General features: G+C 37.7%; 2 protein-coding genes across 2 annotated transcripts in view; both read left to right on the forward strand.

Annotated features, from left to right (window-relative positions):
* LOC100011902 (uncharacterized) overlaps window positions 1-1,017 on the forward strand; it is a 30,607-nt gene extending 29,590 nt beyond the window's left edge. Inside the window, exon 5 of the mRNA XM_056814686.1 lies at window positions 8-1,017. Coding sequence (XP_056670664.1) covers window positions 8-515 — 508 coding nt within the window. The 3' untranslated portion in view covers window positions 516-1,017. The remainder of the gene's footprint in view (window positions 1-7) is intronic.
* A 2,708-nt stretch (window positions 1,018-3,725) lies between these two features.
* Window positions 3,726-21,155, forward strand: LOC100618006 (uncharacterized). The gene is made up of 2 exons (XM_016429575.2): window positions 3,726-4,329; window positions 20,660-21,155. The coding sequence occupies exons 1-2, from the start codon at window positions 3,925-3,927 to the stop codon at window positions 21,095-21,097; spliced, it is 843 nt and encodes a 280-aa protein (XP_016285061.1). The 5' UTR covers window positions 3,726-3,924; the 3' UTR covers window positions 21,098-21,155.
* The last annotated feature ends 53 nt before the right edge of the window (window positions 21,156-21,208 follow it).

A 21,208-nucleotide genomic window follows, 5' to 3' on the forward strand; every position in this document is an offset into this window, starting at 1 on the left:
TTCGAAGATGGCTTCAGTCCAATCAGTACAAGCCTGCCTCTATAAAAGACGGCTTCGGGAGCCAACCTTTTACCAGAAAGTGTTGTTACCATTTTCTTAGAGTCATGGCTCGTACCAAACAAACTGCGCGGAAGTCTACTGGCGGTAAGGCTCCCCGCAAACAACTCGCTACCAAGGCTGCCCGTAAGAGTGCTCCTGCTACCGGTGGTGTGAAAAAGCCTCACCGATATAGACCTGGTACCGTGGCTCTTCGTGAAATCCGCCGCTACCAGAAGTCTACTGAGCTGTTGATTCGAAAGCTGCCTTTTCAGCGGCTAGTGCGGGAGATCGCCCAGGACTTCAAGACCGATCTGCGCTTCCAGAGCTCGGCGGTGATGGCCTTACAGGAGGCGAGCGAGGCTTACCTTGTGGGGCTATTTGAAGACACCAATTTGTGTGCCATCCATGCTAAGCGAGTAACCATCATGCCCAAAGATATCCAGCTGGCTCGCCGCATCCGTGGAGAGAGGGCCTAAGGCCATACCTTCATTGGATTCGCCAAAACAAAAGGCTCTTTTCAGAGCCACTTGCATTTTCGCCTTAAGTAGCTGTAATTCAAAAGTGAGCTTCGGTTTTCCTTTTGGGCAATACAGCAAAATAACGTTTTTAAGGGTGCTGTGAATGAAACCCTTAATTGCGTAACACGTTTAACAACTTAATTTCAATGCAATGTGGGAAGGAATTGAAATGTCAGGCGGCTAAATTGAGTGAGTGGGAAAATAAGTTCCAAAATTAAGAAGCAGAGGATTTTAGAGATATTTACGTGGGGTAGGTTTTACTGATTTTAGATTCGCCTATCGTTTTAAGTCTAGCTAGAGAAAGTGCAGCCACTAGCAGGCAGGATTTATTCTGGTTAATCCTATTTGATAATCAGATTAGTAGAATAAAATGTCAGATTCAACCCGTACATTTCTGACCTCCGGAATTTCCCTTCCCGGTGAAACATTTCAAATCTAATAAAAGTCTCGGGCAATCTGGATCTCGCGAGAGTTAACGGTCTGGCGCCGATTCCAAATGCCGGAAATTTCACCAATACCCTCAAAATAGTTAAAATTTATATTACCCAATGCCTTGGAAGAAATCCCCATACCGGGGAGAATCTGCTTCTACAATTGCTGCATTTGCACTTATGTTTCTAAAACGCTGTTTTGTTATTCAGTGGTTTTCTATCGTGTCCGGTTCTTCGTGACCCCACGTGGGGTTTTCTTGGCAGAGATATTGGAAGTGGCTGGTCATTTCCTCCAGCTCATTTAACTGAGACAAACGGGGTTGTTACTTGCCCGAGGGTCTGAAGCCAGATTTAAACAGTAAGATGAGTCTTCCAGACTTCAGGCCGGGCACTCTATTCCACTATGCCGCTTTAGCTTCCCAATACCGGTCTTTTCTGAACCCTTTTTCAGTAGAGATAGCTTTGCATATTCCGGCATAACTAACAAATATCATGAAATCTTAATCTCTAACAGTAAGCAATCATAAAATGCAAACGCCAGGGTCAAGGATATTTACTTTTAATGTAGATAAATAAGATCTCGCCGGGGCTCAGGAACAAGATTGAAGGAAAGAGTTAGTAAAGAGCCTATGCAAATTAAGGGATTCTGGTTTTGCTTTCTTATTGGTCAACGTGTCAGACCTGTTTTCAGCCAATCAAAGGGTTCGTATGAAACTTTTTTTCAATGATTATAAGGAACTAGTCTATTCTGGATCTTTATTTTTAATAGAGACTCGTAATTTTGCTTTTAATTTTAATTTTCCTTTTTATTTTTATCTTCACTTACAAATTCTCTTCCTCCTGCCCCTATCCTATCCATTGAGAAGGCAAGAAATACATACGCCTATTCTTTTCTTGTATTTACATATGAACGCGGGAAGCTGAGAAGGAAAGGGCAAGCCAAAACTAAATTCCCATCTCCAGCTGCATTGCAGTTACCCGTGGGCGGTGTGCAGAATTTGTTCTTCCAGGGATACTACTCAGAATGAGTTGGCGCTGGAGCACTTGGAGACAGTTTTTGAATACTTAGCGGTGAAATCTTAGAATTAACTGGTAATGTATTCCGCAAAAATCAAAAACTCGTATCATACTCTGCCACCTGCAGGTGGCCATGGGAAAGGACTAGGAATTTAACAAACCTTTAAGCAAAATTATTCTCCCAGGGTGGTGTCTTGTTCATTATCCAGTCTGTGCTGTGACTCAAGATGACTGAAAAAAATCACCAGAAGGATCCTGGAAATTCTATATTCCAAGTTTCTGTAATCCAAAGAATCTTTCTGATCCCTTTAAAATAACTTAAATTCTCATTTTGTCTTAATAAGTGTTATTTGATTATTTGATTGCTAGAAGTCATTTTCAACTTTGGGGACTGAAAGGTTTTAAAGGCAGAAGATCTGAGTTCAAATTTCTTTCCCTCATTTACTATGTGACCTAGGGCAAGTCACACTCGTGTTTTTTTGTATCTCTGTTTCTCATCTGCAAAAATGAAGTAGTTCCACTAGATTTCTCATCCTTTCTATGATCTATGATCCTGTGGATTTAACTGCAAATCAGAATTCAAGTAATACTGAGATGAGGGGGAAGCAAGTAACAAAGGTGTCCAACCCTATCGAGTTCTCAGTTCTGAATGCCTCAGGGTTTGGAGTCAGAGGATGGGGGCTTAAATAACAGTTCTGCTTCTTAATAATTGACTCTTGGCAATTCACATAGTCCAGCTTCTGTAGATATCATCTTTGAAAGAAGGCTAGGCTATTATTAACTCTAATATAAATTCCTTAGGTAAAACTCCAAATAATAAGTATCTAAAAGTAAATTGGGGTGTTTCCTGAGGTCCTCTTTGAGGTATTCAACAAAAGTCCAAATGACACTTTTCTGGTAAGCTTTATAGGGAATTCTTGTACTAGAAGTTGGTTTTTTTTTTAACCATGAAGCTATGATTTTTGTAACAAAAGATCACATTTGTGTAACACTTTGGCTTTCACTGAAACAAATTTGAAAAGAAAAATATACAAGCATCATTATTCCTATTTTACAAATGAAGAAATAGGTTTGGTAGCTTAAGATTTACCCATTATTATAGCCCCTTGAAATGTTTGCCTGCAATATTCAAATCTGTCTTCTGATTCTAGTGCTCTTTCCACTATACCATTCTCATGATCCATCTTTTAGCTTCAACTTTCAGGTTCTAGCCTAAATCTCACTTTCTATAGGAAAGCTTTTCATTCTAACTTTGGAAATGTTGAGTATTTATCATTTAAACCTATATATAGATTATACATAGTTGCTTGCCTCTTGTTTCTTTCATAAACTGTGAGCAAGGACTTTCTTTGCCTTTGTGTACCCAAGTGCTTACTTCATACTACATAGTAGGCACTTATTAAATGCTGTTGACTATTTTTTTTTTAGGATTAAAGATATTCTATAATTGGAATTATGAATGGAATAAATCGAAAAGAAGGAAACGGGTGCACGCATAAGCACACATAACATCAGTTCTGCTCTAATTTCAGAGCTTTAGAGTTCAATTGTTTTGGTTTGCTTTTTTTTTTTTTAATCTATTTCAAGCTTCTAGTAAGTTGTTGGAAATTGTATTTAAGATGGAAGGAAATTGTAATATCAAAGGGAAAATGTTTCCTCCTTTTAGATAAAGGGATACAAATAAAAACTGCATCACATTAAAGAAAAGAACTAAAACAAAAACCTTGGATATTTTACTTAAACTGAGTGCTTAAAGGTCAACTAAGGAAGGGGATGAAAAACAGACCAATCCTATTACAGCGCGGGATTTCAAACGTTCCCTAATCCAATCATGTAGCAGCTTATTAGATCTGGGTCTATAAATATAGGGTGGCAGAATTACATCGTTAGATCCAGCAACCTTTTCTCTCAGCTCAACCATGGCTCGTACTAAGCAAACTGCTCGAAAGTCTACTGGGGGAAAAGCTCCTAGAAAGCAACTCGCTACTAAAGCAGCTCGGAAAAGTGCTCCCGCCACCGGCGGTGTGAAGAAGCCTCACCGCTACCGGCCCGGCACTGTGGCGCTGCGAGAGATTCGCCGCTACCAGAAATCCACAGAGCTTCTTGTTCGGAAGCTGCCTTTCCAGCGTCTGGTTCGCGAAATTGCCCAAGATTTTAAGACAGATCTCCGCTTCCAGAGCTCGGCGGTGATGGCCTTGCAGGAAGCGAGTGAAGCCTATCTTGTGGGGCTGTTTGAGGACACAAATCTCTGCGCCATCCACGCCAAGCGGGTCACCATCATGCCCAAGGATATCCAGCTAGCTCGTCGCATCCGCGGCGAGAGGGCTTAAAACTATTCACGGAATTGTCAACTTTTCCAAAGGCTCTTCTTAGAGCCACCTACAGTTTCATTAAGAGCAGCTGTTGCATTCCTGGTTGGTTTGAGTCACGTTTTTGTTGTGACGTGAGCGACTTAAAAACAATTAGTTTAATGAAAATAAGCTAACAGTTTTCTCACGGAGGTGTTTTAACATACATTTGGGTCTTTGGCTTTATAAATGTCTGTGCGGGAAAATGCAGATCGCTAGAGTTCAGTCGGAAGTACAGGAACAGCATGGCTTCAGACAATTCCTCCTCAATTGCAAATTATTGCTTTGAGAAAGTTAGATGGTGCAGTGGGAAAAAACGTACCAGGTCTAAAGTTAAAGCCTGACATTAGCTACTTTATGTGAATTTGGGCAAGTCACTTAACCTGCCTCAGTTTCCTCGACTGTAAAGTGGGATTGATGTGAGGATTCATTGATATTTAGCACAGTGCCTAATTATAACATAATAAAATTGATTCAAAGGAATAACCAGCCCTACTTTGTTAAATTTAATAAATGCATATTGTGTGTAAAAGCATGTTATAGAGGATACAAAAATGAAAGGCCAGTCTTAATACTTAGTTGTCAATTCCATATTGACTTGAGACATACAAAATTGTAATTTAGTGCAGATGTCATAAGAACAAAGAAGAAATGCAAAGTATATTGTGACAAATTAAGGAGGAAGAGCTCCCTTCCAGCCATGGCAATAAAAGGCTTTAGGAATAGATATTCCCAGAGTCTGAGAAAAATAAAGCCTAGATTAGGTATAATTCAAGGCATGGAAATGGGAGGGAGGAAACATGGGATGAAGATCACAAACACTTTGTAAGTGTAAGTGCCTGCATATTGTATGCCCAGTAAGCAGATAAAAAGACAAAAGTGAAAGTCCCTGTCCTCAAGGAGTTTTGAATGCCAAGAAAATTAATTTATACTATTAATTTGCATTTGTTTTGTATATGCTTTTAAAAGTATGAGAGGTAGCATGGCATAGTAAATACAAAGGGGACCAGCCTTGAAGATCAAAAGTCAGGCAAGATCATATTCCCTCTATTAATACATCAAGGCTTTGTAATTCTGGACCAGTCACTTAATCTCTCAGTACTCTAGGCAATTCTCTAAATTCTTCTATAAAAGAGAAGTTTTAGTCCTATATTGGTTTCCTATTCTGGGAATGAAATAAAAGGCTTTAAATCTGGTGTTCTCAAAGTGTCATCTGAGGAGCCTTAGGGATCATAAAAATCCTTTCTGGGGGTCTGTGAAGTCAAAACTTTGCAAAATAATATATTTTAATTTCCAACTTGGAATATATGTTATATAAAATCTACCTAAACACAAGCTCTTTGGGGAAATCCCTGATTTTTAAAAGTATAAAAGGATTCTAATAAAAGAGTTCGAAAACCACTGCTCAAAATATGCCATCCTCAGCCTTTCGTTTTCTCTCATCACAAATATACTATTCATTAACAAATCTTATCCTTTCTACCTTTATAACATTTCTACTGTCTCATTTTCTCCAGTCACAGAACCATCCCCTTACTTCTGAAAGCCCTCATCATTTCTTGCCTCACTACTATGATACTATGATCTTGCCATTTCAGTTCTCTCTCCACTCCAATCCCTCCTCTATTGAGCTTTCACGAAGATTTTTCTAAAGTTTAAGTCTGCCAATGTCTTCTCACTGGTTGCTTGATGAGTTCCCAAAATCTACCTATTACATCGTATCTCATTATTCTAGCTAGTACCTGTAGCACTAAATTGAATTGTAATATTAATGGATATCCTTGCTCTACCTTTGATCTCATTGGAAAGCCTTTAGTTTATGAGATTTCATTTTATCTGAAATGGGATAATTCCATTACAGATAATGCTGACAATGGATTTTAGAAACTACTTACCATATTAAAAAACTATTGGAAAAAATAAATGATTTATTGATTGTTTTGTTGATCCATGACCTAACCATGGTCTGTTATGATCTATCCCTAGTTTATTTCCAATCAGTATTATTCAGTTTAGTGTGATTGTATAAGTGATTGTTCAACATATTCATATTCACAAGTTTGCTCCATATCAGGTTAAAGAGATTCTTTCTTATATTGGACTTTTTAGGCCTATATCCTGAGTCATGAGTATACTTCCTTAACCACAAAAATGTCTTAGCTAGAAGACTTCCACCCATATGGCTTGATGAGTAAATGTCAACATGTGGAAGGGAATCATCCAGACCTCCACCTTCTGGCATTTTCCACTCACCCAACCTAGAGAGATAAACATTCCATTGCCCATCTTTTGCCCCCCTTAGCAACAGGTGTACATCCTGCTAATCCTGTGAGCAGAGATGACCCTTATCTTGACCCTTTTGTACCCACTCATGGAAAACCTCCAAGTTATTTTAGGAGTCTTGGACCCTTTGTCATCTCTCTTGAGTGCTCAGTTTTCAGGGTGGTCTTGGGTGGAGATCTGTCTGACCATTGGTGGGACCACTAATGAGAATTTTGTGGTGCACTATCTGTACTATCTTGGACCTGAGGGTTATAAAACCTATTCTGGGGAATAAGGAGGTATCTTAGAACATGAGGAAGATCTAAAGTCACATTCATTAAAGGGGACAGAGTCCCTTTAATAAATGTTTATTTGCTCAGAATTCTGCCTCAGGGATTTTTATTGCAGATTGGATAGATTTTTTTCCAAGATAATCAATGTGTTCTAGTATTTTTAATAGGAATATGCATTGTATCTTTTCAAAAGCCTTTCCAGTGATATATTGCTCTAATTTTATAATTATTTTCATAATCTTCCTAATATTAAACTACTTAATTCCTAATATAAATCCAGTCTCATAATAACATATAATTTTCATGATATGTTGCTGTATTCTCTTTACTAATGCTGTACTTTAAATTTTTTACATTAATATTCATTAGAGATATTGGTATATAGTTTTCTTTCTCTTTTTTGACTGAGTTAGGTATCAAGATCATTTTTATATCAAATAAGGAATTTAGTAAGATCCCTTCTTTATCAATTAAAAAAATTTATATAATATTGGAATCAATTCTTTGTAATTAATTGTAAATGTTTGATAGAATTCACTTATAACTATATCCAGTCTTTTTTATTATTTGAAAATTTATTCCAAACAAAAAAAACAGCATTATTAATATTCAGAATAGAATCCTCTGACTTGAAGATACTGCATGAAACTTTTTTTAATATTTTCTCTGGATATAATTTTATTAGCTTCTTGCTATTATTTAAATCATTTCCTCCCCTCAAACTGGATATCACTATTGATAAAGAGGACTCAGATCAATGACAAGGGCACCCAGTTAGGATGATCAAACTGATTTACTGATTGGCTAATCTCAGAATCACAAAGTCAGAAAGGACATCAGAGCTATCTCATCCAGCCCACCCCTGAAAGTGTCTCCCTCCCTCCACATTTCTGACAAATGGCTATCTTATTGAAGATCTCTAGTGTTCCCAAATGACCTTCCATGGCAATAGTTCACTTAAGTTTTGTTCAGGCATGTTAAAAAGTTTTTCTTTACATGAAAAATTCCAACTTCTATTCCACTACCCTTAGATCTAGCTTATTAGGGTCATGGAGATCAAAACTGAATCCTTTTTTCACACAACAGTGCTTCATATACCTGAAGACAGTCAAAATTATAAACCGAAACCCAGCTTCCCTTTTCCATACTAAACAAGTGGACTTTGTATATAGCATAGTCTCTGCTCTCTCCCCTCTAGTTTGTCAATGTCCTTTGCAAAATGTGGTACCGAGTACAATATTCCAGATGTACTCTTACAAGGCATCTCTTGGCTAGCTCAGTATTTTCCTCTGATTAGTTATTTCAGTCATGTCAGACATTTCTTGACCCAATTTGGGGTTTTCTTGGCAGAGATACTGGAGTGGTTTGCTATTTCTTTCTCCAGTTCATTTAATAAATGAGGAAACTAAGGAAAACAGGATTAAGCAACTTGCCCAGCATTACACAAGTAGGAATTGTCAGAGGTCACATTTGAACCCAGTACTTCTCATCTCTAGGTCTGGCTCTTAACCCACTGAGACTCCTAGCTGTCCCAAGATTGATTCTTTTTTTTATCTTTGAAAATTTTTCTTTAATTAATTGATTTAGAATATTTATTTTTGGTTACATGATCCATGTTCTTTCCCTCCCCTCCTCCCACCCCACCCCCCATAGCTGATGTGCAATTCCACTGGGTTTTAGGTGTTGTTGATCAAGATCTATTTCCATATTATTGATATTTGCACCAGAGTGATCGTTTAGACTTTACATCCCCAATCATAACCCCATAGACTGAAATACATCCAGTCTTAGGGCATTTTCTTTGGTATATCATATCTAACTTTTCTAAAGTTCTTTTAAGGACCATCACTTCTTTTTTGTTATAGTTTGCTTAGACTTACCTAGATCTAAGTAAATTGATATCCCCAACTATTACAGTTTTACAATCTACATATAATTCATTTAACCTTTAGGTATTTAGATGCTATGCCACTTAACAAATATATGTTTAGTATTGATATTAATTCATTGTCTATGGTACACTTCAGCCAAATGTAGTTTCCCTTTTTATATCTTTTGATTGTCTATTTTTGATCTTGATTGCTCTCTTTGCCTTATTTTAACTCTATGAAATCTGTTTCAAGTGTGTGTGTGTGTGTGTTTTTTTTTTAACCCTTACCTTCCATCTTAGAATCAATACTGTGTATTGGTTCCAAGGCAGAAGAGTGGTAAGGACTAGGCAATGGGGGTCAATTGACTTGCCCAGGGTCACATAGCTGGGAAGTGTATGAGGTCACATTTGAACCCAGGACCTCTTGAGGCCTGGCTCTCAATCCACTGAGCTGTCCAGCCCTCAAGAGTGTTTCTTATAAACAATATTAATAAAATCTATCACATTGGATTCTGCTTTCCAATTTTCTGTTTTATGGGTGATTTCATTATCATTTATATTCACATTTATGACTATTAATTGTATAGTTCCTTTCATCCTATTATACTTTTTCACTGGTTACTGTTCTGTCTTCATAAAAAAGAGGATTATGAGAAGGTTCAATGCACTGTTTGATGCAATTTTCTTCAGTTCTACTGACTCTTTTCTCTTTCTATGGCTTAGAGACCATTAATAGCCTTTTATTCTTTTTATTTTTCTTTTAAGACTCTCTTTTAAATTTACCTCTTTAAGATAATAAGGGAAAAGACCTTCACAAGAATATTCATAGCTGCACTCTCTGTGGTGGCAAAAAATTGGAAAATGAGGGGATGCCCTTCAATTGTGGAATGGATGAACAAATTGTGGTATATGCTGGTGATGGAATAATATTGTGCTCAAAGGAATAATAAACTGGAGGAATTCCATGTGAACTGGAATGACCTCCAGAAATTGATGCAGTGAAAGGAGCAGAACCAGGAGAACATTGTACACTGAGACTGATACACTGTGGTACAATCGAATGTAATGGACTTCTCCATTAGTGGCAATGCAGTGATCCTGAACAACTTGGAGGGATCTACGAGAAAGAACACTATCTACATTCAGAGGAAAAACTGTGGGAGTAGAAACACAGAAGACAACTGCTTGATTACATGGGTTGAAGGGATATGGCTGGGGAGGTAGACTCTAAATGAACATCCTAGTGCAAACATCAACAACATGGAAATAGGTTTTGATCATTATTTTGTAATACACAGTAGAATTGTGCATCAACTACAAGAAGGGTGGGGGGGAAGGGAGGGAGGAAAAGAATATGATTCTTGTAACCAAGGAATAATGCTCTAAATTGACTACACAAAATTTTCCCCCAAAAAAATAAATAAATAAATAAATCCATTTACCTCTTTGGTTAGAATTTATTTTGCTTAAGACTAATCTTTTTCTAAATCAGCCCTCCCTCTTATTCTCGCCTTTCCTTCTTCTTCTTTCTCTCCTAAATTGAGTGAAATACCCAATTATGCATGTGTGCATATTCTTCCTTCATTTAACCATTTCGGATGAGAATAAAATTCAGGTGTTGATGAGTCCCTCAACCCCTTCTCCTAACCTTATGGATGTGCACTTATGCACCCTAATTATGAAATAATTTTCCCCATACTACATTTCCTTCCTCCCCATTCCCACCTAGTATATTCTTTTCCCTGCTCCTTTTAAATTCTTTATAAGATCATTGAAACATAACAGAACCACTCTCAGGCCCTCTACCTCATTAGGCTCCTTTTATGACTCCTATTGATGATAGGATTCAGAGGGGACATGTACATTATCATATTCACATATTTGAATGTAAACAAATTTCCTTTAGTCCCTTATGGTTGCTCAATCATGTTCATTTTTTTAATGTTTCTCTTGACTCCTGTTTGTATTTCAAAGTTTTCATGTCACTCTGGTCTTTCTTTTCATTAGAAAGGCTTGCAAATTCTCTATTTCATTAAAAATCCTTTCTGTCCTTTCTTCCCTTCTTTCCCCACAGGCCCCAATTTGATCCTCAGTTTTTCTCAGTAAGTTATTCTTTGTTGTAAGCCTATGTTTTGCCTTCTGAAAAATCATATTACAACCTCTTTTGTTCCTTTATAGTGGTAGCTATTAAATTACATGTGAATCTGACTGTAGCTCATTTCTAATCCATCTTTTTATTTGTGATGTATTTTCTTTGGGCTGAAAATTTTGGATCTGGGCTATAATATTCCAAGGAATTTTCATTTTGGGGTTTCTTCTAGGAGGTAACTGGTGGGTTCTACTTCTATTGCCTTCTGCTTCTAAGAGATCTATGCAGTTTTCTTTTACAATTTCTTAAAATTCTTTGGAGTAGAGTGGGTCATGGCTCTTGAGATTCTTGAATTATTCTCTCCCCAATCCATTTTCTAGGTGAGATGTTTTTATCATTGATATCTTTTTTTTCCTTTCAATTATTTTTAAATGTCTAAGTATCCTATGGAATCTTTAACTTCTATCTTATCAACCTAATTTTCAGGGAATGTTTTTACTGGACAAGTTTTTAACCACCTTTGTTCAAGCTGTTGTCTTTCCAAATCTTTCTTCCATCTCTTTCCCCTTTATTTTCTTCTCCCAACTGTCACTTAGTCCTTAAAATAATTTTCATCTCTTTTTGAAACTTATTTCATCTCTTTGAGGAACTCTGGTTGAACAATTTAGTTTATTTGGGGTTTTGTTTTGTTTTTCCATTGAGTCTTTGTGTATTCAGATGTTTGAGAGTTTTCTCTTCTTATGGTATTGTGTCCTGAACTTTCTTGTCACCAAAATAGCTCTATGTAGTTATTGACTTGGTGGTTTGTTTGGTTGTTGGTGGGTTTTTTTGCTCACTGTTTCCAACTACTTCTTGACTTTGGATTTCATGTTAAAACTGTGCTCGGTGCACTTCTGGAGGGGAATGTCTGAGCTGAGATAATTATAAGTCCATTTTGCTGTTCTCCTTGAGGTTTTTGAGAATTGTTGAGGATTTTTTTTTTCATTGCATTACTTCTCTTTATTCAGTTACTGAGGTACAATTCCATAATTCAGTTCCCTAAGAACTGATGCACCCAATGACCAATAACTATTATATCCCCAAATACATTTGAATCACTGTATTCTTTAAAGCCAGCTTGATCATTAACATACTCTATGATCCATAATTTAACAAGGATTTCTAGATATAGATACTAGAATAATTATTGTTAGGAGAAATGTAATGAGGTATTTTCATAATTGAAATATATAAGGATCTGAGTGTATGTATCATAGGAAAATTCTAGAATTGATCAGGTGACAAATAGGACAATTAGGATTAAAATGATGGCAAAAAAATCTAATTTAAAACTTATTGAGATGCTAAATGTATGAATTGAAAATCATTGTCAGTAAGTACTAATGGATTCTTGGCCCGAGTATATAAAGGTGAGTAGGGATGGTAGGCTAATTAAGAAGACTAATATAGTATAATGGAAAGTGTTTTGTTTTGTGTGGAAATATGAGGCTGTGTAATAATGAATAATTAGTAATGTGATGAATATGAATAATAGTAAGGTAGTTGAATTAAATAGATAATTAATTACTTTTATTTGGAGCTGCACCAAAGTTTTGGTTCCTGAGGCCAAAAGATAACTAATATCCTTTAAAAGTAAGAAAGCCATACTGTTAGGCATGGATTCTGGAGTTAGCAGATTTGTTGTTGTTTTGTTATTGTTATTGATTCTTTCTCAGCATATAAGAAAGTTTAAATTTCTATGTTTAGATTCTCAATCTAATGTTTAAGTTAAACACTGACCCTAAGTTATGAAATCTTCCATCAGGGTACTTTTGGAGAACAAAAAAAAATCTTTGATTTTTATATATTTATTCAGAAGGTCATTAATCTTTGACAAAAATCGGATGTGAATATTCACAGGCAGTAATTGTTAATGTGTAAAAAACTATTTTTGAAAGTTCTGTCTACATGGTAACTTTTATAGTTGTGAGATTATAATTGTGAGAATTCTTGGGTTTCAGAGCCAAGCTCTGGCTCTAGACCTGCAAGCTTTCAGTGCTGGCCTAATGGTGTGGTTTCAGGCAAAGTCTGATCTTTTGCCCTCCTGATTAGAACTTTTCAAGTTCTTGACCTGGGTTTGGGTCTGCATAGCACTCCTTTTGGTTTACCTCTGGTTGGAAGTTCCAGTAGATTACTGCTAGATTCAATTGCTCTCAGCCAGTTGGAAAGCTCTGTTGTTTTAGATTGACAGAACTGTAGGGTCCCCTTTGGTTGGGGATTTCTGCCCTGGTGATTACTCTGAAGAGTAATCTATTTCAGACTCCATTTCAGGATCAGCCAGTTTGTTTTAGCACTTATTCTTCCTTCAGTACATAACATAGGGTCTGTAACAGTCCCTTATCCTGGAACTTTGGATTTGTGATCTGGAATTGCCCAATCACCTCACTGCTAGTACCTTCTCCTTTGCCTTCCATAAATGTCTTTTAGGTACCTGGTCATTTATTTGTTGTATCCTCTATTAGAATGTTAAGTCAGTGCTTGCCATAGTACATAGTAAGCATTTAAGAAATACTTGTGGAAGACCAATTACCAATCAGGGAAATTAAGCATAAGGGGGGTGCTTTGAGGGTAGGAGGACTGATTTCAAGTCCTGCTGCTAACACATACTGGCTATGTGATCATGAGGTAGTTACCTACCCTCCCAGTGCCCAAAACACTCTAACACTATTTGTTTCTGGGCAACTACCATTCTGCATTAGTATAGAGAAATCACAGATCCAATTCCATCAACAAGATGACAAATTTTGTATTGAATGATTGGGAGAATTTTTTTATGTCCTCAGTATGAAATATGAGGGAAGGGCAGGTTTAAGTTAAAACAGGAGTTTTAATAAAAAATAAACATCACCCACATTATATTAGGATAACATAGTTTTTGATGGGAGGGAGGATGTAGTGGCAATGTGTCTTCTCTTCTTTAGCATCCCTTTTCTTCATCTACCTACTTCCTTTCCCTATTGATCTCCCTCTTATTCCATCCTTAAAAAGCTACTCAGAATTCCAGAGGGACCAAGGGCCTGCAGGGACTACTAAAGTTAGAAATTAGGGAATCTACTCTGTCCCTATACATAATGATTGCAGGAGATTTGAGATCTAAAAGTTGTGGGAAAGAAGACACAAGATTTTAGAGTCATGGAACTCTAACCTAGTATTAGGAATGGAAATCTACTTGGATATGCTTCTGACCATAGGATATGATTCCATAAGGTCAGAGATGAGAAGAATTTCAGTTCTGCAAGTGCAAAATATAGTCAGACAGGCCAACTATTGCCAGATAAGGCAAGGTAGCACTGCAGTATCCTTCACAGCAATTTAGATTTACTGATTACTAATAGCTGAGAACTGAAAAAGAACCCCAACTCTCTCTGCTAGAAAACTGCAGGGCAACAAGTAGCAGTAGCATCACTCTATTCCTACCCCATCATCTACTGCAATATACTGAGAAAAATGTCAGCAAAATAATGAATTATACTATGAAGATAGCCAGAAGAACTATGGAGAACATCAATGAGGAAAAAATACAAGACCTTCAACAGGAAATGCATACTGGTGAACCAAACCAGAAAAAAACACTTGCTGAAACGCTACTCAGCACATGACTATAAATGTTAAGGATAGAAAGATCTCTAGGGAAGGGTTGCTCATAGCTAGGCTTCATTTTCTGTAAACTGTATTTGCTTTCTATGACCTATAAATAAGCTTGTTTGTTTTGGTGTGTGTGTGGTTTTTTTTTTTTAAGTTGTTTGCAAACGGAGCTTGTGAAAGCACACAGAGAAGCATCAGATGGGAAATTTTCAGATTAGGTAAGATACAAAATCAAAACCAAAGTATGCATCAACCCAGATGAATGATTACTAGAGATCCCAATAGAGAAGCAGTAGTCCAATACAATCTATTTTCCAGTAAGTAAGAATAAAGAAGTTTCCCAGGACTTTCAGAGAGGAGGGAAGGATGGCTTTGCTAACATAATGCCATTTCTCCCAAGTTAATTAGCTTAGTTAATGGGAAGTACATGCCTTAATAGCTGTAGATAGTCACATATAAAATTTCCATAATGCTCGTGGGCCCATTGTAGAATGGGATTCTTAATATATCTAACAATGTACTAGCCCCTATCAAACATCCTTGGTAAAACAAGTGTGTGACTCATTTTCAGAGTTTATAATGTGGATTGTTTTTCAGCAGGTGAGATTTGAACTGAGTCTTAAAGAAAGTCAGGGAAACTTAAAAGCAAAAGTTTCCTCCAGGCTCCAAAGCCAATTCTATGTCAATCATATCATACTACCTCAGCTTAATTTTGTAAAATGTTTGGAGTTGTACATTATTTCCAAGCCCAACCTGTCTAAGAACTATGCTGAATGGACTGCTTGGGACACTACACGGAATGGAGATCTTTAAGCACGGTGCCACAGAGATCACACTTTACCGAGATGCTTTATGTAAGGAATGGTATAATGTTAAAGGAGAAGAGAAAAAGTAAATCATTTGGTAGAGAACCAGACTTGGAGTTAGGGGGTCTTGGCCTCAGATACTTCCTACCAGTGTGATCCTGGGTAAGTCACTTAACCCCAATTGCCTAGCCCTTACTACTCTTCTGACTCAGAACTATTTAGTATCAATTCAAGGTTGGAAGAGTTAAAAAAAAAAAGTAAATCTCTTGAAAGTCATTTGAATCTCCCCAAGTTCCTAGAGAAATTCCCAAAATTGGAGATAGGTACAAATTTGCTAAATACAGCCCAAGGAATTTTTTCAGTATAGAAAATATTTACTTCTGGGTAAAATGTGATAGAGGTGATCAGAGCATTCTCTAATCTTCTCCACTGGAGTCTGTAGGGCCATCCCCTAGAATATTCATAGTTATGAACCTGTGCCCTGCATCACTTTCTGCATGTGTCCTGGGTCAGCACTGAATGACTCATTTTAGAATGATGCAATAATCTTTTACAAGTAGAAGGGAGAGCTATGTCAAAGAGCATTGGCCCCAAAGTAATCTTAGAATGGACCTTTTTTTATCTTTCTTCCTATCTTTTGAACATGTCAGATCTCTTAGTTCTCCTAAAGACTTCCAATGGGAGAAAGAGGTTAAGGAGGTGATATCACCAGTAACTATGGCAGCTTTTCACATGTGGTAGAAAGTGCATACGTGTATTTAGGTAAGCCAGAGACTAAATCTTGAGTCCCTAGCAGTTTTATATTTCTTTCCCTGAGCACAGGTGACTAAATGTTGATCCTGAAATGGCTGTTCTTAGCTATGGCAACAACCTCATGAGAATGAGTGTCTGGAAACTCCCTAGGTGTAGACCCAAGCTGCCCAGTAGAAAGTGATCACATCTAAAAAAGAAAGAGAGAGAGAAAGAAAGAAAGAAAGAGAGAGAGAGAAAGAAAGAAAGAAAGAAAGAAAGAAAGAAAGAAGAAAGAAAGAAAGAAGAAGAAAGAAAGAAAGAAAGAAAGAAAGAAAGAAAGAAGAAAGAAAGAAAGAAAGAAGAAGAAAGAAAGAAAGAAAGAAAGAAAGAAAGAAAGAAAGAGAAAGAAAGAGAGAAAGAAGAAGAGAAGAAAGAGAGAAAGAAGAGAGAAAGAAAGAGAGAAAGAAAGAGAGAAAGAAAGAGAGAAAGAAAGAGAAAGAGAGAAAGAAGAAAGAAGAAAGAGAGAAAGAAAGAAAGAAAGAAAGAAAGAAAGAGAAAGAAAGAAAGAAAGAAAGAAAGAAGAAAGAAGAAAGAAAGAAAGAAAGAAAGAAGAGAAAGAGAGAAAGAGAGAAAGAGAAAGAGAGAAAGAGAGAAAGAAGAGAAAGAGAAAGAAAGAAAGAAAGAAAGAAAGAAAGAAGAAAGAAAAGAAGAAAGAAAGAAAGAAAGAAAGAAAGAGAGAGAGAAAGAGAGAGAGAAAGAAAGAGAGAGAGAAAGAAGAGAGAGAGAGAGAAAGAAAAGAAAGAGAGAGAGAGAGGAGAGAGAGAGAGAGAGAGAGAAAGAAAGAAAGAAAGAAAGAAAGAAAGAAAGAAAGAAAGAAAGAAAGAAAGAAAGAAGGAAAGAAAGAAAGAAAGAAAGAAAGAAAGAAAGAAAGAAAGAAAGAAAGAAAGAAAGAAAGAAAGAAAGAAAGAAAGAAAGAAAGAAAGAAAGAAAGAAAGAAGTATATATATGTGTATATATATACTGTGTATTGGCTCCAAGGCAGAAGAGTGGTAAGGGCTAGGCAATGGGGGTCAAGTGACTTGCCCAGGTTCACACAGCTGGGAAGTGGCTGAAGCCGGATTCGAACCTAGGACCTCCCACCTCTAGGCTTGGCTCTCAATCCACTGAGCTACCCAGCCGCTCAATCCACTGAGAGAAAGAAAGAAAGAAAGAAAGAAAGAAAGAAAGAAAGAAAGAAAGAAAGAAAGAAAGAAAGAAAGAAAGAAAGAAAGAAAGAAAGAAAGAAAGAAAGAAAGAAAGAAAGAAAGAAAAGAAAGAAAGAAAGAAAGAAAGAAAGAAAGAAAGAAAGAAGGAAAGAAAGAAAGAAAGAAAATAAGTCTTTTCAGCGGGCATTCCCAGAGACAGAGGGATACTTGAGTTAAAACAACAAAGAAAGCCCAAACCAGGACATGGCTTGCCAGAAGAGAGCCTTCATTGAGTTTCTCTGATAGCATGGGTTTAGACTAGAAGTGAAATATGTTCATCAGTCCCAAAAAGTATTTCATGTTAATGTTTTAAGATTCAGCTTCTTAGGGAGAATATAACATGTGGCAGATAACTGTAATGTTTTAAATATTTGTCAAAGTATACCTATTATTTTTTCATGCTTTTAGCATGTTTGTGGTAGAGGAAATAAATAGCTGTCCTTACTTTCATTGTATATTAAGTGTATTTTCTAAATATGATCCCATTACTTTTTTGGAGTGACTCTGGATGTGAGCCAAACATAATTTTTCTTTTTAGAGATTTTTTCAGGTTTTACTCTGGGATGTGAACATAGTGAACCAGAGTATGAGAAAAGCCTTATTCTAATGCTTTAGACAGTCCCCCAAAATTGAACCTAATCTCCTTCAGCATAAAGCTAAGGCCCTTTAGTGAGAGAAGCCCTCCCCCTCATTTTATGCCATAATTCATTGTCTAAAGTTTTGGGCTATACACATATGAATTCCAGTACAGATCAGCACCTTGAAGTGATTCATTAAGTGAGAGGACATCAACATCTTCTCCCAAGTTTGTGTTGTTAGTTTACCTTAACTTAGTCCTTTCTTGAATATTCCACATTTATAAGGAATTCACATTGAAACAGAACCTCATGTGTTTGATCCAACTTTCTTCCAAAGTGCAGTGGGAAGCTAAGAGCTCTCTCAAATCATTCCTTTGCAGCCTAAGGAATGTCTAGGTCCAGAGGTCCAGAACCTCAGGAAGTGTGTCAAGTATTCAAGCTTTTTGACAGAAGCTACATGACGCATATTAATGCAATATTGATGCTGCTGAGGCATTAAATCCTCATTAAATAGGAGCTCATGGGAAAGTTGATCTGAAGTATAGGCAAAACTTTTGGCATTTAAAGCTTGTCATAACTTTGGACCCTTCTTTTCTAGTCTTATGCTTCTTTCTACTCTTTCTAGTCTTATACTTCATTGACTTCCACATATATTCCAGTACAGCTACACAAACTGTTTTCTCTTCCTCTGACATGACTCTTCATCTCTTGTCTCCATGCCTTTGTAGTGTCAACATGACACTACATGAATTTAGGAATTCCAAACTTGTGGCCTAGTGGGATCTGATTAACCCCAATTTTAGATTTAGCTTGTAGATTGGAGACCCCCAAAACTTGTCCTTGTTCCCTGTTCCCATGGAATCTACCCTGAAGGGAAATGATAATCCTGGTTGGATGAGATAAGCATATGCTAAGGACTTTCTTTGTTTTAGGTAGAGTCCCCTATAGTATTAGAACCTTTCTCAGGAAGGTCAGACCTGGGCATGAACCATCATTTAGTAACTTTGTAAGCAGCCCCCTTCTCCTGCACCCTAGTTTCTAGCTTGATTGTATCTTGTCAGTGTAGTTTGAACACTCCCATGTTCCTTGTAGCCATAGTTATGTCAATCATCTTTCCCTGCCCCTGGATTTCCAAAGGGTATATAGGTTCCCCAAGTTCTTTTGTTCCCCGGAGTCCATCCTGAGTCGGTGGCACTCCCAGGGGCTAGTGACCAGGGCGTCTTGACTCTGTGCAGTCGTGGGAAGCAGCTCTGTTGTATTAGTAGCGCTAACCCCTTTTCCCTTGATTAAAGAGTGATTTTGATTATTTAATAGTTCTGTGTTTTTTTCTAGTTGACAGTAGTTTTGTCTCAGAAAGAAGAGCTGCTGGAGCAGGAAAGACAGGTCACAAATCAAATGGGGGGGGGGGGACAAACAAGATCCATCCATTAATTGAGGTTCCAGTCTTCGTGTTGTTAGCATATTAAATGAGGAGAGAAATCGTACAGCAAGGAGGAAGCTGTTTATGAATATCATTTTGTCATCAGGTTATTTTGGCCTTTTCTCCCAAAGCCTTCCCAAATTATAGCCTGGAATTGATCCTATTCCTCCCCAGTTCTTCCTTTTTAAACATAAACTCTAATTCTAGAGAAGAAAATAACTCCAATCTATTGGAAATAGCCAAGTCAGCCCTGAAGAAAGGCTCAATGCTTTGGATTTAAAGTCACACATTGTTCTGTTTGAAATAAAATACCTCCATCCGAGGGGAACCCAGCGGCGGGGCATGGGAATCACAGTCATGGGTTGGGTCAGAAGATCGGATGGCCGGACGTGAGGACTGAGGGCCGGGCGCAACGACGACACGGAAGTCAGTGCGTACGGCATTACATTAAAGCCATTGGCCAAGGAAAGGGAGGAGGAGCTTGGGTTTGAAAAGCCAGGGAGGGAAGGGGAGTGGGGCTCTGTACCTTTCTCTGGACTTCCTATGACTTGGAGTTACAGATAGTAAAGTAGTAAAATGCATATTGCCCCAGATCATTCTGGAAGATGGCATAAAGGTCTGCTTTCTCCAGAGTAATTCCTCTGAGTTGTTGCAAAGAAAATGTTATATAGCAGCTCTTCTAAAGAAAAATTCCTACTGATAAACATCTTTTCACAAAGGGAGACTTTTTCACAAAGGGAGGCTTAGAGAACTGAGAATTTCTTTTTAACTACACACATTACTGCACCCTAACATATTACAACTAAATGTTAGCTTTACAGCTAGCTGCAATTGAATTATGTTCACCAATTTAGGAATAAATCGACTAATGAAAATTAAAGAATTGCTTAAGGCATTCAAGTATAAATTACTCCTTAGAATAGGATTTTTTTTCCTATCACACTGCATTTGGAACACGGTAGAGGAGCAATAAATACTTGGCTGATCGGCTGATTGACTGAAAGGAACTAAAGAAAAAAATGGTCAAAAAAAATTTTTGTTACAGTGAATAACAGCCTAAAAAGCTCAGTTTTCTCCCAAATAAATATTTTCTTTATCCAGTTGCAAGAAACCTCAAATAGTATTTAAAATGATCGAACTATGACACAATGCCAAAGGAATTTTGTCAGCGTTTCCCAAGAAGTCCTATTTGGAGGGAAGGAACAACCAGAAATCGGTGGAGAGGTGCATCAGTCAATCTAACTAGTGTTAAACCCTTCAGGCTTCAAATAATTCATTCAATGATGGACCAATCCTGCATCAGCGCGGAATTTTTGAATGTGCTCTAGTCCAATTAGAAAAGGGCCTGGTCTATAAATACAGCAGCCCTCTCCTCTTCTTTCAGATAGTCGATAAGATTTCCTTATTTGTTTGTAATGGCTCGTACTAAGCAAACAGCCCGGAAATCTACCGGTGGCAAAGCGCCCCGAAAGCAGCTGGCTACTAAGGCAGCTCGTAAGAGCGCCCCGGCTACTGGCGGCGTAAAAAAGCCTCACCGTTACAGGCCCGGCACCGTGGCGTTGAGAGAGATCCGGCGCTACCAAAAGTCTACCGAGCTGCTGATCCGCAAGCTGCCTTTCCAGCGCCTGGTCCGCGAGATCGCCCAGGACTTCAAGACCGATCTGCGCTTCCAGAGCTCGGCTGTGATGGCTCTGCAGGAAGCTAGTGAAGCTTACCTCGTAGGGCTGTTTGAGGACACAAATTTGTGTGCTATCCACGCTAAGCGCGTGACCATCATGCCCAAAGACATCCAGCTGGCTCGCCGCATCCGCGGAGAGAGGGCTTAAATTCTCGGCAGCCTTTTAAAATGCCGTACCCAAAGGCTCTTTTCAGAGCCACCCACTATTTCCCTAAGTAACTGTAGCACTGAAAACAATTTCTTTAACCTGCCGTTTTCT

Source organism: Monodelphis domestica, chromosome 2 (genome assembly GCF_027887165.1).
Source record: "Monodelphis domestica isolate mMonDom1 chromosome 2, mMonDom1.pri, whole genome shotgun sequence".
Lineage (NCBI taxonomy): Eukaryota > Metazoa > Chordata > Mammalia > Didelphimorphia > Didelphidae > Monodelphis > Monodelphis domestica.

Coding starts and splice junctions, on each gene's coding strand:
- LOC100618006 (XM_016429575.2), top strand. CDS start 3,925: ATGGCTCGTACTAAGCAAACTGCTCGAAAGTCTACTGGGGGAAAAGCT. Junction 4,330..20,659: donor GTCGCATCCGCGGCGAGAGG/GCTTAAAACTAT, acceptor TCTTTCAGATAG/TCGATAAGATTTCCTTATTT.